The 18,948-nt window shown below is 43.5% G+C and overlaps 1 protein-coding gene across 1 annotated transcript in view; it reads left to right on the top strand.

Moving 5' to 3' along the window:
* LOC119433309 (E3 ubiquitin-protein ligase MARCHF6-like) overlaps window positions 1–18,948 on the top strand; it is a 143,193-nt gene that overhangs the window by 63,673 nt on the left and 60,572 nt on the right. The window contains exons 9-11 of the mRNA XM_037700458.2: window positions 4,283–4,315; window positions 7,589–7,640; window positions 10,653–10,711. Of these exons, the coding sequence (XP_037556386.1) occupies window positions 4,283–4,315; window positions 7,589–7,640; window positions 10,653–10,711 (144 nt within the window). The remainder of the gene's footprint in view (window positions 1–4,282; window positions 4,316–7,588; window positions 7,641–10,652; window positions 10,712–18,948) is intronic.

Raw genomic sequence — 18,948 nt, forward strand, 5'->3', positions numbered from 1 at the left:
ATATGTCAAAACACACCTCTGATTCATTTGGCAGTATACGAGGTGTGTTCAAAAAGAAACCGAACTTTTTCTATAACACCTTTACTGCTTATGGTACAACACTTTAAGTGCTGTCCCCTTCAAAGTAGTCCCCTCTACTGGCAATGCACTCTTCCCCATCTTTTCTTCCATTTTTGGAAAGCCTCCTAAAATGCACTTTCTGGAATGCACTTTCTGGAATGGCGCGCAGGTCTCTTCTCGCGTTGTCCTGGATCTTCTCTACGGTTTGGAAACGACGTCCTTCCAAGGTGGTTTTCAGCTTGGGGAATAGAAAAAAGTCTGCTGGGGTCTGGAGAATATGGTGGGTGGGGCACAACAGGAGTGTGGTGTTTCGCCAAGTACCTGCGGACAAGGAGTGACGCGTGAGCCGGGGCATTGTCATGATGCAACATCCAAGCCTGATTTTCCCACAATTCAGGCCTCTTACTTCGCACAGAATCTCTCAAACGTGCTAGGATTCCCTGGTAAACTTCTTTGTTTACCGTCTGACCATCTGGCACAAATTCCTGATAGACAATGCCTTTGCGGTCAAAAAACACAACCAACATTACCTTCATTTTTGACCGACTCGTGTGCTTTTTTTTGGACGAGGAGGACCTTTGGCCACCCACTGCGATGACTGCACTTTCGTTTCAACATCATAGCCTTAAACTCTTGTCTGATCGCCTGGTATGATTTTAAGAAAGTTTTCATCGTCATTGGCAGCGGCGAGCAGTTCCTGGCTGATTTCAACGCGGGTCTGTTTCTGTTCGTCATTCAACAAATGCAGCACGAATTTTGCACTGACACGATGCATCCCAAGTTTGTCACTCAAAATTTCATGACATGATCCTATGCTGATACCCACTTCGTCAGCAACTTCTCGAATAGTCAAACGACGATTTCCACGAATCACAGTACGAACTCTCTTGACGTGGTCATCATTTGTGGATGTGGAAGGTCATCCAGGCTTGGGATCGTCACTAACCGACATTCTTCCGTCTTCAAAACGCTTGAACCAATCATAGCACTGTGTGCGACTCATACAGTCCTCCCCGTATGCTTGGCTAAGCAACTGAAATGTCTCTGTGAAAGTTTTCACAAGTTTTTAGCAGAACTTCACACACACACGCTGTTCTTCCAATTCCTTTATTGTCACTTTGGCACCAATCCAAAGAACAGCTTGTTCATGTGCTCACTTCAGTGGCTGTAGCTCGCCAACCAACGGTCAGAGTGAAATGCAGCAAATGGCAGTTTGTTGTCTAAACCTGCCGCTATATGCGCTCAGTAGCCACAACACGCTCCCTGTGCCGGTTGGCGCGCTATTTCAAAAGTTTGATTTCTTTTTGAACACACCTCGTATACCTAATTCCAACACCCCCCGAATCAAACGCACGCCCGCTTTTTATGTGTGCAGAGTAGGAAAGAAAAAAAAGAGATAACATTAAAACTCCTAAGCAAAGTAGAAATATAAGGCGTACCAAATTTTTTAGAAAGCAAAAAAGGCCGAGGGTCTAATATTTGTTAGCCGGTGGTTTCTTAACGTCAGCTTTGCCGTGCGGTTTTTGAAGTTAGCTTTGTCGTAATGCAGCCATGTTATGTGGCAAAGCATATGAATGCTGCGAACGTATCTTTTGACTCAATTTTCCTGGGGAAAAAAAAATGTGCGCGTTAGAATCGGGTAAATACCGTAATCAGACATTGTGAGCTACCATTATTGCTTGAAAACTTTCCTAGGGCAGGCTGGAAAATAAGCAATTTAGACTAGTGATGACGTGTGTTCAACACATTCACTGTCCCCTAAGCTCTACCGAGACAGATGCTGCTATAAAGGGATCGCTATTCTGGTCACCATAGGGGTCAGGCACATGCATGCTAACTGGTCAAGCTCGAATTATCCAGTGAAGGCCAACTTCAGGATCGAAATAACGAAAGTTTTGGCCCGTATAAGTGCATAGGTGCCAGCTGGGACCTTCAGTAGGGATCAAAAAATGAAAAATCGATTTAACAGGAGTCTAATAAATGTAAGTCGACTCTATGGGTGGCTCACCTGGCATGAAGGAAGTGTTAAAAGCAAAGTGTTTTTCTTTTTTTTTTACATGCAACCAGCTGTATGTTAGTTACTCATGAAGGAGCTGCCAGTATCTTTTTTCTTATTGTCTAATAGTAATTAACTGGCTGTTTAATTATTCACTTTATAGCCACAATGTCAATGCAAGGGTTGACATTGTGGCATAGTTACAGCCCATTTAAAAATGTTGCTTTCAGTTAGCAAGGTGTTTCCATTTGAAGTAGCGTTTTCAAATGTGATCTAGAAATGTTGTCTTGGAATTATGGCCATCAAGTTAATTAAACTGTTAATCACTACGAATTACTTAAAGGGTCCCTGAAACGGTTTGGACAAATTGTGTAGACATTTTGGGTACAGCTACATTAAAACATTAATGCCACAATTTAAGTGAAGCGTCTCATATTAAGAGAGTTACAGACTATTACAAGTTACCCTCCTTCCTAGCCATGCTTTTTCTGCTCAATTCGTTTGCCGAGTGATCAGGGCTTAGTTCCGCCTTCACTGGCTCTGTGTCAGGATGTGACGTTGTGTTGTCTACTTCCGGTTGTCTTGGAGCAAGCGCGAGAAGCCTCTCCATTCTCTTCGCTAGCCGCCTGGCCATCGATCTCCCGCGATAGCTATCCAAGCAGTGTTCTGTTGCAGTGTTGAGTATGTACAGTATTCCGGTAACCGCAGACAAGCTGGGCGTTTCGATGGTTGGGCAGAGGCATGAACTATGTCTGTGATGAAGGGGCTTAGCGTAAACGTGAGCAGTCCGAGCGGCCTGCATAGTGCAGCCACCTGGTGGCACGAAGCTTAACCAGTGAAACAGCTAGTATTGCTGTAACCAAGTGTAAAACATTTTAAACATTTCAAAAGAAAGTGCGCTCACGATTACGCTCCTGCCAAAAATTTACACCAGCAGCAAAGTAGAATACACTTGGCTACTGCTATATTAGCTCTGTGTTCATCACTGATAGTGAAATGCTAGCTAACCTTCCAGGTTGTCACATATACCTGTATGGTTGAGCTCTGTGGCACCAGGTGGCTGCACCGTGCAGGCCGTTCATATTTGCTCCTCTGTTCATCCGGTAAAACGCCCAGGCCCAGTCCGCTTGTGCTTGTGTTTACCCGAATAGCGGATACTCTAAAACTCTCTATTGTGGTAGTAATCCTCTGGTGTGAAATGACCGCAAACGCGTAGATGCTGGCGTCGATCGGATACCGACAGCCCAATGTACTGCAGCCACACTACTCGCATATTGCCTTGCAGAATGAAACAATATCACAGCTTGACATGTTGCCTATTGCTAGATTTGTAGCCCACAACGTGACAAGGGTGATCCATGGTTCTCGCGAAAAAGAAGCTCGAGACCAGCACTGACCGTGCAACTCACGTCAGCACGGAGAATGTTGTAACACAAGCAGACGACTCTTGCTGTGTGCCGGAAGTGCTTGAGTGCCGGGATAAATTATCGTGTATTTTCTTAGTTACTTGTGTTATAGAAACAAATAACCAACATATTAACTGTTATGAACATTTGTTCACCATAAAGTTGGAAAAATTATCGATGATACGACCTGGGTAACTAATCGAATAGCTTGCCGAAATGACGTCAATTTAGAGGGTGCCGCTGTAATTAGTAGGAATGCACATTTTAAAATCTTAAAAGAAATTACACACTTAGCTTAAATGCATCACTTAATGATGAGAAGGACCTACCCTAACGACTCAGTACGTTTGTATAGTATCGTCAGAATCATTTCAGGGTCCCTCGAATGAAAACATCAAAATACTGGAGGCATCGTCAGGATGTTGCTAATAACATGCAGTTGGTGTCATCCACACAGAAGGCTTCAATATTTTAAAAACTTGTTCTGTGTTAGCTGTGACATTCGGTATAGTGATATAACACGTGCTGTGCTTTAAAAGGAACTTCAAGACATCATAGTAAAAGCAAACCAAGTCATACAGCCTTTCCTTAACTACCTATTTGGTTCTTGCAACACTTGCAGCATCTCTTGCAAGTGTTGATGCTGATCTGCTCATTTCCTCATTTCATGTGTGCCTATTTCATTTCCTTGTTTTTCCTTCTTTTTTTGAAATGTTTCTTAACTTTGCTAGTTGGTTCATATTTTGAGGAATCAACAAGCATATATATTTGGGAGGTAGATGACACAATTCTAACACAATACCACCTTTCTTTTTGACAGCTGCTTGGACTGGATGGATCTCTTGTGTTTTTGGTATGAACTTTACCTGTTTTATCTGTGTGTTCTAGGGTGCATTGTCATAGGAACATTTGCTCTGGTAATCCGATGGTTCTTTATAAAGTAAAAAGATTATTATGTAAGCAAACCGACTTGTCAATGTTTCCATGTGTGTTTCAGATAATACATATGACATGAAAGCAGCTGCCATAGTCCAGTGTCACTTTTAAAGCCAGAATATGTTTCATCTGACAGTGCCTAAAGAAGGAGGGAGCATAGCATGAAAATATAATTGATGTAACATTGTCATTATGGCAGCTGATTAAGGCTGTAAAAGGCTTTGCCATAGATGATGGCAGCTTTTCATTGCAGCTACCAAAAATAACTCCACAATGACTTAGTGTGGTCACGAAAAATTCCCAAGCATAGCATTCTTTCACTAAATAAAAATTTAGTAAGAATTTCCTGGGAGAAAAGAGGCAGCTGCCATTTTGTTCTCTTGTTTGGTGTTGTTTGCTACATGCCAAGCAATTTGTAATCTGGTGGACTATGGCAAGGCTAAACATGGTGCAGGATGAACTTCTGCGCCTCACTACATCCACTCTGCCACCTGTGCAGACACCCGCTATGGTGGCTTAGGGGCTATGGTGTGCGCTGCTAAGACCGAGGTTGTGGGATCAAATTCCAACTGTGGCGGCCGCATTTCTATGGGGGCTAAATTCAAAAACGCCTGTGGGCTGCGCATTAGATGAACATTAAAGGTCTCCAGATGGTCAAAATTAATCTAAAGTCCTCCACTACTGTGTGCCTCATAATCAGATGTGGTTTTGGATTGGCATCCACAGATTTTAATCTGTAATGATGCCGCTGCAGCCAGACAGTGTGCAAACCGGTTACATGGCATCTTCGTTTGCGCACCCGTCACGCAAATGCAGGTAGTGACATATTGGTCTTTGGTGTCCACCAACCCTGCATGACTGGTTGCTTGAGGTTGTGAGAAGAGGCCAATGCAGATACATGCAGAGCATTCAAAATGGGAGGTTGTTTAATAAATGAGAATGCGAGGTGAACCACCAATGGCAAGAAACAGGAGATGTGCTCTAATGTTAAATGGCAGCAGTGCCACATCCAAGAAGGATGTTGTAGAATGGTAGTCAGATGGGCTTGTAAATCACTTGTGGAATACTTTTGTTAGTTAACTCTCAGCGTGGCTTACCTTCGTGGGCTGTATTTTAGTCAATGTTTCTGCATGCTTGTAGGATTTGTAGTGTCTGTTTCTGTGAAGTATATGTTACAATGATGTTTTGGCATAAAGGTAGGCCTGCATGCTTGTGGAAAAGAAAAAAAAATTTTTGTTGTTGTTGTGGTTCGCGATTTGCACGCCTTCTTATACTGATATTATATGTGTGAAAACACACAGCATGCATTTCTGATATGATTAGCAAGTCTTCTGGTGGCTGCTCTTTGTTACATATACATGCACTCCTGCCCTTTGAATTTTAATGCAAACAGCTTTCGCTCTGGGCTTTTCCATGTGCACTGCTCTTGTTGCCATTCCCTTGGCTTGAATGGCATATGGGCTGTTACGATTGTCCTTAGTGACCCTGAAGGATCTTGTACTGATGTGACATTGTGACTTAGCGCCGTGGAGACTGCTCTCAACTGTGCACCAGCCATGGGTCTTTCCCAGAATACACTGTATAGCAGATATTAGATTCGTGAATTTATTTATTGAAACATTCATTGTTCAATTCACATTTGTGTGCAGTAGAACCTCGGTGATGCAATCCCGTTTCGTTTGATTCACCCAGCGCCAATGTTAGGGATCGAGAACAAAAAGTGACCGAATACATTTATGCCTCTTTTTTGACGGTTGATACATTCCCAGAAAACACTATCTTTCGGCACTAATGCTCAGTACATCACCAAACTGCGATAGTATGAATCATTTTCTGGCTGCTAGATCCCACGTAAATAATAAAACGCATGAGGCACGTGCGCTCGGAAACAGTAGGCGTCCACCGCAGCAGCTTTCCTGCAGTCCTCGCCCACCCTTGTTTCATGAAAACGCCGGCATGCATAACTCGGTTTCCTATTCCGGTGCCAGTAATTTTTCTTGCCAGTCATTGCGCACTGCATTCACAGCAATAGCCGCCAACCCTATTGCGATAAGCATCTTCCCCTATCTTGTCTATGCCATGCGCGCGCAGGGCATAATGCCGTTAGAAGTGTACTGCATACTGCAGACGATAACTCAAACGGGCTGCCCTGCCCTGCTGCAGGTGGCAGGAAGTGAGAATCATGGTTTGCTATGGCGGCATCGTATTCTGGCGAAGACTACCAGCTAGATTTCGTTTCGTACACACTATGCAATAGAAAAACGATAATGCGCATATCGGGTGCAAATCAAGGAGTGTGCGTATTGGGCTGCTTGGGTGTTGCCAACGGGTGCTGCACCCCAAGTATGTCAAAACTTGCCCCCGAAGAAGCTGTTCACTCAGGTCGAATTCGAGGAGCACAAACATAAGCTTGCTAAAGCTGTAAAAATGAGAACATGTGTCTCTGGCTGCTTAGACCCCACTAGCTCAGCGCACGTCATCGTCTTGTGCTGCAACGATTCGCGCAATGCTTCGCATTACACAGATGTCAACTACAATTGAATCTGTGAAATTTTTTCATAACTTCGGATCATACGTTTTCCCGGTTAGTACATTTTTTCTTGTGTTCTTTTCGAAAACATGAATAAGGTTTTACTGTATTCATGTATTTACACACCACTGCTGAAAGAAATGTAGACCCCAAGAATATTGCGGCCCCAATTTTTTGGGAATTTTAGATTTTAAGCACCATTCATAGTAACTAAACTTCACAATTTCAGGCTTTTGCCGTATAGCTCACTTGGGCCACAAAAGCTTCTTTTCTGGCAAAGGAGATGCCATGTGACAGTAGACCTTCCGGCTTCTTTGGACATTAGCCACTCTCAGAACCTCTAAAGCACCACCGACACAATCGTTCATTTCATAGAGAATGGGATCATCCCCTGTGCAGAATGGCATTGGAAATTTGGAAAGACATTTGGGCTGCCCTCTGATCCCGAGGCCCTGTGCTTGCTAAATGTTTTTACGGCTCACTGAGCAGACATTGTTCTCTAGTAAATGAGAGACAACAACCTTCTTGTGTGTTCTTGGATGTGTTTGACCACACTTATATGAAGCTGTAACTGACTACATTAGGTTGGGTGTAAGAAATCAATCCTGTTAGTAATGTGTTACTTTAGCTGTAATTTTGAATAATTTTTGTCCTTTGCAGGAACATGTATTTTGGGTTGTTTCCCTCAACACACTCTTCATCCTTGTCTTCGGTAAGTTCCAACCCTCAGGGTATTGAAATTAATGCCAGACAGATAAAACTGTGTGGTTTTCCTGTTGTTATTCATTTCTCACTTAAACTGTTTTTCATGATCTTGCAGTTCCATGAGCATTTTCGTGCAAGCTATGTAATCGTGGTTGTATTTCTTCTTAGTGGTCAAACGAATTGATAAATCATGGACCTATTTATTCTTTTCTCGGGACAGTCCTGCACTGTGAATAAAGAATCCCTGAAAGATTTTTGTCGCTCTTTAGAAAATTGTTAAGACGAAGAGTTATTTTTAGCAGAGCTTTCAAGCACAAATTTTATCACAGCATGCTGTTTTGTAAGAGTTATGTGTTATTTAAAGTTACGCTTCACATAAAATGTGGGTGTGTGCTTTTTTTCTGCTATTTTTCCAGTGCACTCCTTTGTTTCAGCATTAAAAATTTTAAGTATTAACATGTTCTTCTATCAGCCAAGCAATCAGTCATCAATTACGGTCAACGTCCAAGTTTTCGGATACCATAGGGATCTCAAAAATGTCAGAAAAATCGGGCAATCCGAGAAAACATAAGTGTACCTTTAACTGCTCTCAATGGCTCAAATTGCCACTAAATGCCACAAATTGTCTTTAAATGCCTGCCAGTACACTAATTAAGTGTCTCGGTGCTTGGACTGTGCAGGAGAAGGTGGGTACACGCATGTATAATTAGGAACACATTTTATGTCCCATTACAGTTGCCCCTTTGCACTCTTGGTATGCTTCAGCTCAATACATTGATATTAAAGAGGTTTAGCTTGTCCAGTATCTGGTAAATGCAGGCAGACTGGGCGTTTTACTGGAGGGGCGGCGGCGTAAATGTGAGCGGCCTGCACGGTGCAGCCACCTGGTGATGCAGAGCTTAACCAAATGAACACAGAGCTAATATTGCAGTAATCAAGTGTATTATACTTCGCTGCTGGTGTAAATTTTCTGCTGCGGTGTAATTTGGTTGAAAATTTGTACCAGCAGCACAGTGAAATACACTTGGTTACTGCAATATTAGCTGTCTTTGTCTGACTGAGCTCTCTGCCACTAGGTGGCCATACCATGCATGCCGCTTAAGTTTACGCCCCCGCCTCTTTGGTAAAACGCTTAGTCCGCCAGTGTTTACCCGAACACCGGACACGATACAACACTATTGCTTATGCTGACCGTGTAACACCGCTCTATTGTGGCGAAGCTGAATTTATAGAGCCTGTATTATGCAATGCTTTAGATTTTTGTTGTGCTTTCCGTACTTCGGCGCCATCGGCGAGGATAATGAAAGTGGAGTTGGTGCCATTGCCGACAGCGGCGAATCTTTTAAATGAAAATATGGCACCGAACAGCATGAAACTTGATAGCAAACGTTGAAGCAGCTAGGCCTAACAACAGCACAAAACAACTACTACAGCTGACAGCAGATTGGTGTGTGAAAGCGCTGGTAAGAGTGTTCATAAGCTAGTAGTAAAAATTTTTTTTTTATCACTTAAGTCAGTTTGTCAGAGTTCAAATCTTCAGTTCTAGGAAAGTGTATTTTTGAAAATATTTGTTGTACGGTAATGGTGGCCTATTCTCAGATTATTTCTGCATGATGCAGCATAATGAGAGAGGTGCAGTTAAGTGTATTGTTAAACAAATTATATTTAATTGAGATAATTGAATAACAGAAGTTTAAGGTGCACTAGGTGACTCAACCAAGATGTTAAAGGCACATTTGACTGGTTGTTTTAGGGCACTTCGGCTTTGCTACAAAAGTCGTTAAAGACAGCTTAATAATCTTATCTGCACATAAAGAAAGCTTTGAAGCTGCATTACTATATAAGTTGTTTAACACTTTCCGTACTGTGCCCATTGGGCATTGTTAGCCCGCTATCGTTGGTTTGAAACGCCACTTTCAAGACCTTCCACGCCACTCACAGACACACTACGCTATCGGACGTGATGGAGGCGGACTATATTTTTGTTTTCTAAGCAGTTCGCTTTTTCCCCACCAGGTGGTGATATTTAAACACGCTCCGAAGTTTCGCAACCATCAAAGTAGAATGTAAAAATGTCCGACTCCGGACGTGGCGCACTCTCTTCAGGAGATCACAGATCTTGCGATTCCGCTGCCTCTGTGGCTGATCTTACCGATGCATCGAGCAGCAGCGAGTTGGAGGATGCTGACTTTTCGGCGGATTTTGAGTTTGAAAGCGACGATGACGCAAACCAGCCCAGAGCATCGGCGGTCGCAGCCCGGCACGCCCAACTCTAGTGCTTACAGTTCAATTTTTGTAGCAGAATACCTGTTCAATGAATAATTTTGACTTTTTCAGAGACAATGCCTATTAGATGGCAATACATTTTGTATATCTCATAATTTTCGTTTTACATTTTTTCTTAGTAGATGCAAGTGCGTCTTTACAAACTTTGTTCAGTTTTATCCCACAATCTTGATTTGGCAACTTATATCTTTTTTATGACATGCATCTCGTTAATAAAACTTTTATGCGTGCAAAGTGCATTCATTTTGCTTTTTGTTTATGTATTACATAAAATATTGAGTGCAGTAGTTTCTTCAGAAAAAGGATTCTGGCGTAACCTACAAAAAACACCTATTTTCCCCATGGCAGGAAAAGAGTTAAAGCTGTATTACAAGATAAGTGGGTGTAGTAGTGATAATTTAGCTTCATTATTGCCATTGAAATGCACATATTCACACTAAAACTTCGTTATTTTACGTAACCTTTGTTGTGCTTCTTGAAAGACGACCAGTCAAAAATGTGCCATAAGATCTTTATTTCTGCCAACACATTTGGATTAGGTGGGACCATTAAGGTAGTCTTCTCTTATCTGCATGTACAGGAAATTTATTCTTGTGGGTGAAGCTTGAAGTAAGGTTCGATGGCAATGTTGCTGACATTCTGTGCCTTTGAACCATTAGCAGCTCTCGTTTACTTAACACACGTTATTGAACTCAAATTTCTTATATGCATAATGTGCTTTGTTTCTGTGCAGCCTTCTGTCCATACCATATTGGACAATTTGCCATCATGGGTTTCCGGCTAAAGAGCTATGTAAGTTTTTTTAGATGTACAACTACATTTCTTTGTGGGAGCATGTTTATATATGCTTCCCTGTGTATGGTTAGTTGGGTATTGCTTTTGCTAGGCACAAAATGCCATCTATATGGCATCTGCATGCTTTACTATTTCCTCACTGTGTATAGTGAATGATTTTTAGTGTATCTTTTAAATAATTGTTTTGTTAAGAATTTCTGGTCAGGTTGAATAATGTAATATCTCAAAGTGTTGCATATTAAATGCTTTACCTAATGAAACATATGCAAGAAGCCACTCAAGAAAATTCTTGAAATTTCTTTCACAAAATTCAGATAAACCTTGCTACGTTGTGTGTAACCTCTTTGTGATGTGGATGTCATAGCTATCCACTACAGTACTGAGGGCTGTTGCCTCCATATACATGCACAAATGCTACCACTCTGAAAAATTTGTATAATGCACAAAACCCTGCACAATTTACCAATTGTGAAAACTGTGCAATAATGGTTAATGCATCTGGCTTTCAACTACACGTTGCCATAGGGTTGCGAGTTCGATCCCCAGTAGTGGTGGAAGGCTAAGTTTTCGTTTTCGTTCACTGTATGGCGAGGGTGAAGCTTAGGATGACGATGTAGCCTGTTAAACATGATGCAGCCTGTTAATGATGATGCAATCACAGCAAACGAAGGCTTAACAGAAAGGACATGCATGTGGATTGATTTACACAGCAAGCCGAGTTCCGAGTTTTTAACTGCTGTCACTGCAAAATGTTGCTGTGATAACGTTTCACTGTAATGCAGGCCTATACTTTTCTTTGAAAAATCATGTATGAAAGTTGGGAGCTGGCTTAGATTGTGGGTGCAATTTGGCTGCAACTGCCAGATGGTGCCGACCACAGAAAGGTAGGTGCCATGAGGTGGAAAAAGGCCTTGCTGATTTTAGGACGCAAACTTAAATATAAGGGAATGTCCATAATGATGAAGATTATACAGGGGAAGGAGAAAAAGGTTGCGAACATTCGAGGTGTTGCTCGGAACAAGTTCTGACAACTTTCTGCTTTGACATGCCTTCGACGTGTCTACTTTGCTTACTCAGGTAGTGAATTGGATCTTGGTGGCATGGAATGAAATTCTGCCTGGTCTGGTATGATATTGCAAGCATTTTGAAAGTGCAGCATCTAGACAATGTTGCATGTTTTTTTTTTTTTTTGTTTTGCAGTTGAATTACTTTTTTAGTTCAGCTTAACTTTGAGAATTTTTTTTTTTCATGTTTCGGGGTATGCCTAGAATTGAGGCAGCGGCATCCCACAGCCTCAATTCATTTTGTCATAACAAAAGGAATTTAGCATGACATTCCCTTTTGTTATGGTAAATTTTCAGGTTTGTGATACAAAGTTTACAAGTGTATAAAAAATAGGCAGCCTTTCTAAAGGTTGAGCACATGCTGCATGAACTATGCACTGAAGTTTGGTCAACTGGGCTCTCTAAACCAGCTTAGCGCTTTCCAGGTACCCTGCCTGGTATATGTAAGGAAGAGTAAGGTTTAACTCATAAGTGTTACGTCAACTCAGTGAGAAAGAAAAAAGGGAGGGAAGGGTGAAAGTCAGTAATGGGTGAAGCCAAGAGCAACACAGTTGTTGCATGGGCAAGAATTTTATTTAGTATGACACATTCCTCTTAATATTGTGCCATTTATGTTGTCAAGATACTCTTGATTAGGGAGACTCGACAGAATAACAGATGAGAACAGAATATGTGTACTATACAAAAGCTAAAAGAGGTGCTCGTCATAGGGCATGTGCATGCTCACAATGAGGTTTCAGTTAAGTGTTTGGGAACTGATTATTCATGTTCACATATATTGACACAGTTTTCATGGCACCGTCCTGTGACTGCACTTCATATGCAGTCACAGCACTGCTAGCAGTATTTACACTAATAAGCTAGATGCATGTCATATTCTGAAAGTAGCAATTACTACCTTCTGCTGAGAGAGAGAGAGAGCACTTCATTTGCACCCGTCAGAGAGTATGGGTGATCGGGGTGAGACGCAGCTCCCCCTTTCACCGTCTACCTCCCCCCCTAGACGTCGGCCGGAATCAGTTGGCTTCCGGCGGCGGCCTGGGCTTCACCGATGACTTGTTTTTGGGCTTGGTATTCCTGGCTGTGGAGGGAGGATTCCCATGACTCTTTGTTCCCATTTAGACCGTTTAGCGCTGGGCAAGCCCAGAGCATGTGATTTAGGGTCGCTATGCCTTCACAGTTTTTGCATTTGAAAGAGTGCACCTCAGGATGCCATTTGTTTAGGATATACGGGTTTGGGAAGGTACCCGTCTGCAGTTTTCGCCAGATTACTTCTTCCTTCTTTTTGAGAGATCAATGGGGCGGAGGGAGGGTTCTCCTGCCCATTCTATAGTGTTCTAGAATTTCTCTGTATTTGGTTAAGTCTCGCTTTTTGGACAGGAAGTAGTCTGCCTGTGCTGGGGCCGGTGTGCGAGTCCTCTTGGGCGACCTCGTTAGCGATCTTGTTCCCTGCGAGTCCACTATGGGCGGGTGCCCATATTATTCTAATCAGGTCGTTGGGTACGTTGTCCTTGCCTGCTTGCAGAATTTTGCTGGCCTCTTTGAACACCTTACCAGTGTCATAGGCTTTGATTGCAGTTTTAGAATCGGTGATGATGATTCTAGTTAATGGGTTTGTGATTGCCAAGGCAATTGCCACCATCTCAGCCCCCTCTGGTGAAGAGTGTCTCACGCTACAGCTCGAGATTAGCTCGCCTTTGTTGCTCACTACTACTGCAGCGTAGTGCCCTTCTGGGTACTCTGCCGCATCGGTGTACACTATCCTTGTTTTTGGTGGAGTGAGCTTTGGAGTCTCTGGACTCTGCTTCTCCTGCGTTCCTCGTTGTGTATGGGGTGTATGTTTCTTGGGATAGGGGGTATTCTTAACCTGTTGGCAATTTCGTTGGGGATGGCGGTTATCCCCTCTCGCAATTCTGGGTTCAGGTAGCCCAGTTTCCTAAGGATGGATCTGCCCGTTTTGCTGCCAGTTAGTCTGACATATTGTGCCGTGAGTTTCGCCTCTATTATTTCCTCAAGGGTGTTCGACACTTCTAGGTTGAGGATCGTCTCGGTTGATCTGCATGCTGGTAAGCCTAGGGCGGTTTTGACACCCTTCCTGATGAGGATGTCTACCTTGTCCCCCTCCACTTTAGTTGTCTTTATGTATGGAATAGCGTAGGTGCTTTGGCTAATGATGAAAGTGTGGACAAGCCTGAGTAGAAGGTTCGCCTCCTTCATCTCCACGTTTTTGTTTGCTATTCTTTTGAGAAGCCTGCAAGTTTGGTTGGTCGTGGCTTCTAGTCTGTTAATTGTTTTGGTGTTTCTCCCATTTTATTGTATCTACATACCCAGTATCCTGATCTTGTCCACCCTTGGGACCGGGGTGTTGTTGACCAGGAGCTGGATATTGACTTGCTGCTTGCTCATGATTAGCATCTCTGATTTTTCCGGCGAGCATTTTAGCCATATAGGTCTGAGATAGCTTTTCGTTTCCCAGATTGCCCTTTGTAAGGTGTTTTTTATTTGGCCATCACTCCCCCCCCTGTTGACCCAAAGGGTGAGGTCGTCAGCGTAGAGTGTGTGGCAGAGGCCCTCTAGCTTTCCAAGTCTTTCTGGCAGCCCGATCATCGCAATATTAAAGAGCGTAGGGGATAGCACCAATCCCTGCGGTGTTCCCTTGTTGTCTAGCTTAATGTTTTCTCTGATTGGGCCCCTGATTTGTATGTTCACCGTTCGGTCCGTGAGGAAGCTTTTGATATAGTTGTATAGCTTGCTTCCTAGATTTAGGTGATTGAGGTGTGACAGGATTGCTTGGTGTTTGACGTTATCAAACGCTTTGCTGATGTCCAGTCCCACTATGACTCTCGAGTCGCTAGTTTCCCTTTCCAATACTTGTTCTTTAAGTTGTAGCATGACGTTTGTCGATAGTTGTTTGAATCCAGCTATGCTGTCTGGGTAGAGTTCCTTACTTTTTAAGTATCCGTTAAACCTGTTCTGTATGACGTGCTTCATGAGCTTAACTACACAGTAAGTCAACGATGTTGGCCTAAGGTTCTCTAGTTTGAGTTCTTTCCCTGGTTTGGGGATGAGGACTAGATTTGCTCTCTTCCACTCCCCTGAGCATCTCCCCCCGCTCCCAACACTTGCATGAATGCCGTTAGTTGCTGGAGGGAGTTGTCATCGAGGTTTCTAAGCATCTTGTTGTTGACCCCATCTGGGCCTGCTGCGGTTTTTCCTTTGAGCTTGTTTAAGGCAGCTTGGACCTCCCTGATGGTTATTAGTTGGTCTAGCTCCTTGTTGTTTTCACCACTATAGTCTGGGAATGTTTCTGTGTTTGTTTCCCCTATGTACCTCTCTTTTATCTTGTTGATCATATCCTCCTCCGACCCCTGGAAATTGTGTGTTAGTCTTCGCATTTTTCTCCTGGTCTCAGCTTTGGTGTTGTCTGGGTCCCAGAGGTGTCTCAATAGTTTCCAGGTGGTGACTAGAGCTTAATTGCCCATCTAGTCTATTGCAGATGTTGTTCCAGTGTTGTCTGTTTAGTGTTTGGGCATGGCTCTCAATTTCCTTGTTGAAAGCTGCTATTCTCCTTCTTGGTTTTCGGTTGCCCCTTTTTTGGGCGAGCTGGGTTTCTGCCTCTTTTTTCTTTTGCCACAGTTGTCTCATGTGGCTATCAACCCAGTCTTGTTCCTCATCTAGTTCTATTTCCTCCTCAGCCTCTTTGCACGCCTGCTTGATGCCGTTGGTCCACTCAGCTATGTCGATGATCTCCCCGCAACCTGCCCCCGCATTGTCGCAGAAGGATTGCTAATTGATGGATTTTAGTGTTTTCCTCTCACGTTTTATTTTGACCCCGTTTTGGACAACAATCTCTACGATTCCGTGATCGCTGCCTATGTTCTCTCTCGTGTTATGCCATGTAGCTTCAACATCTGCTCCGATCATGGCCAGGTCAGGGATGGTGTCGTATGACAAGCTGTTCCTCTGCCTGGTCGGTTTGAGTGGATCGTTGAGGTGTGTTAAATTCCCTCCCCTTTATCTGGGAGTGGTTGTATCCCCATGCTTGGTGTGGTGCATTAAAATCCCCTACTATGACAAGATTCTGCTGCCCTTGTGCCAGTGCTTGCGCTTTGGCAGAGAGCTCCCTGAAGCCACAGTCTTTCCTCAGTTTATAAGAGCTGTAGACATTCAGGACTAGCAGGCTGCATTCTTTCCTCCTCTGTGGTATAATCTCTGTTAACATGTAGTCAATCTGCGTGCATCCTATCTCATGCTGCATGACGGTGATATTTCTCTTCACCAGGGTAGCAGTCTGAGTGTTTGGCGACCGGCCTGGGTACGCTTTTGTATCTGCTCAGTTTAGCGTTTTTTCCGCACTCTTGCAGCGCGATGATGTCAGGACCATCGCGTCTCGCAAGGTAGGCTTGGAGAATGTTTCTTTTTTTTGGTGAAGCCCTTACAGTTCCAATGCCATATTGTGTTTGCCCTAGTGTTGAGTCTGGCCATGATTGAACCGCAGAAGGATTTGATTTTGCTGTTCTGCCAGTTGGTCCATTCTAGTTCCCATTGGGTGACTAGTTGGCTGAGCTGGGCTGAGAGTTGGTCTATCCTCTCCGCGTTACGCTGGGTAGCAATGTTACCTGTTGTACTACCTCTTTGAGTTGCTGCATGTCCACCTCAAGTTTGTCTACCCTGCTCTCGGCCTTCTCAAGGCCTGAATCGCTCTTTTTAACTAGCTTTTTCTTTGGCGGTGCAGCCGCCTCTGGCTCAGTTTCGGACGACTTATCGTCCATGGCCTCCTGAGGCGCTTCCGGTTGTTTGGGTTGAGCTTTGAGCTCATTGTTCCCCCTTTGCAGCTTGATAACCTGATTATGGAGCTCCTGCATCTGAGCTTGTGTTTGCTCCTGGTAAAGCTTCCATTGCTCCTGTTGCTGTTTCATCATTCTGTGTTGTTGTTTCATTTGCTCTTTGAGCTCCCTCACTATGTCTGAGTCATGGGAATTCGCCGCTTCCCAGCCTACCTTTTTGGTGGGTGGTGCCTCTTGCTTCTTGGGCGGGGTAGGTAGTGGCCTGCTGTGGTAGCCTCGGGAAGGATGCGGACCGGAGTCGCTCCTGATATGTTCTGATAGTTTCTTCTCCTCCTCTTCCTCCTGTTGCTGGAGCTTCTCCCATTGTCGTTTCTTAACAATGTACGGGGTTCTGAAGATCTCCTTGCAGGTTTTGTTGCCGGTGGAGTGCAGCTTGCCGCACAGCTTGCAGGTGGGGTTGCAGTCGTGTCCCTCGGTTGAGTTGGGGATGCCGCAGCCCCTGCACTTCTCCTTGCTCTCGCATATGTTGGATCGGTGTGCCAGATCTCCGCACTTGTAGCATACGTTGTAATTTTTCTTGTACAGGTAACAGTTCAGGATGGCACCTGGGCATTTGATTTTCCTTGGTACCTCCTTGGTGGTGAATGTGAGCATGATAGTCTTGCTCTGTCCTAGTCGTCTGATCTCCAGCACCTTGGGATTCTCTTCATATTCTGCTATCCCGTGCTTGATCTTTTGCAGTGAGGTGTTGAGTCCTATCTCGTGGATGACTCCTCTCGAGAAGTTGTAGGGTACTGCCAGGTGAACGGTCATCCCGTGCACTTTCACTTCAATGTTCAGGTGTGTGAGGCATCGGAGCTTGTCTCTTGTCTCCGTGCTGGGGGTGAAGAAGACAAAAATTCCTTGCTTCTCGTTCTTGACGAGCTGGCATGCCTTGTTCCATTCATACTTCGCGGTTATATGGATGGCTTCGGGTCAGGGTTGGTCCATCGTACTGTTTGACTACCATGCTTCCCATGGGGCAGAAAATGATTTTCCAGCTGTTCTCGGGAAGCTTGACTTGGTTCGTGGCGATCGATTTCTCCGCTTGCATGTTTGCCTTCGCACTTCAGTGATGGTGTTGGGGTGTCGATCACTTTTGGCTCTCAAATGGCGAAAAATTTATTTACGGACAAAAATCTGGTGTCTGCAGAGACCTCTCAACTTCCGATTGACGATTTTAACCAGCTCTGGTTGATCAGACATTTACCATTCAAATCACTGCATGAAGACGGAGCCGACGTGACACGTCTGCTCACCACGGCCCCCTAGCGGCGTCCACCTCCTGCAGAAGCTTTCTGTTTTCAAACCACCTGTCATAAAAGAACTTGATATATGAGAGCTATACTGAAAGTAAACAGTTGAAGGTATTGATTATGCTGATTTTCCAGAAGTATTGTATTGAGTCTTTTTCCTAGCAGTTGAAAAACCGTCTATCATTGGGGATTGCTTTCTTAGGGCGTAGCCAGGAAAAAGTGAAGTTGCTGTTTCTAACTGCATTTATGCAATGGGATGTAACTGTGCTTAGGGTTAGCTGAATTTAATTTTAATTTCACTTATGTATTAAGTCAGATGTGATTAATATTAAACCTTCATATGTCACAGTGTATATGGAAAACAGTATTAATATTCTAAAGAATTTTATGGGAAGTTTAATAGCATTGTATGTCAGTGAAACTGCTGTTTGTGGCCACATTTGATATATGGAACTGCCACACTCCTGTGGAACATGCTTCCTCTGAACCCTGCTTTAGCCACTGCCTTGTTGCCGTCAACATGTGTCCGCTGGCTATGGCAGTGTGGTAGCTGTGACAGTATGGTAGCTATGGTAGCTGAAAGTAGCAAAAGCATGCAAGAAACTTACGGTATTACACAAGGAAGGTAAAAAGAGAAGTGGCATGTATAGCACATTAAAAGTGATGGTTGTAGTAGCCTATTTTTTTAAAAAAAAGGTTGGTTTAAAGGGACACTAAAGAGAAACACTAAATCAAGTTAGACTGATGAAAGTATTCTTTCAAAACAATATTTTTGTAAATTTTGTGGTAAAAGGTTGATTATTAGAAAAGAAAGTGAAGGTCAAAGTTCAATTTTCTTACTTTTGCGCCGAAACCCAAGTGCTGGTACAAAGATGTGATGTTGCGTATTCCCAAGTACATTTTCATATTTGGCCTGTTGTGGTTTAGTAAAAGTTCTTGAAACTTGAAACTGTAGCTCTTGTATAGTACAATGTACTTTATTTTTGTATTTTTTCTGCCTTACCAAGCAAGCCTCCTCTCATGGTAAGGACGGCTTTTTTGGCATTGTATAAGGGTAATTTACTAACATAGCTCAAAATATTTTTTCT

Source organism: Dermacentor silvarum, chromosome 1 (assembly GCF_013339745.2).
Source record: "Dermacentor silvarum isolate Dsil-2018 chromosome 1, BIME_Dsil_1.4, whole genome shotgun sequence".
NCBI classification, from domain to species: Eukaryota; Metazoa; Arthropoda; class Arachnida; order Ixodida; family Ixodidae; genus Dermacentor; species Dermacentor silvarum.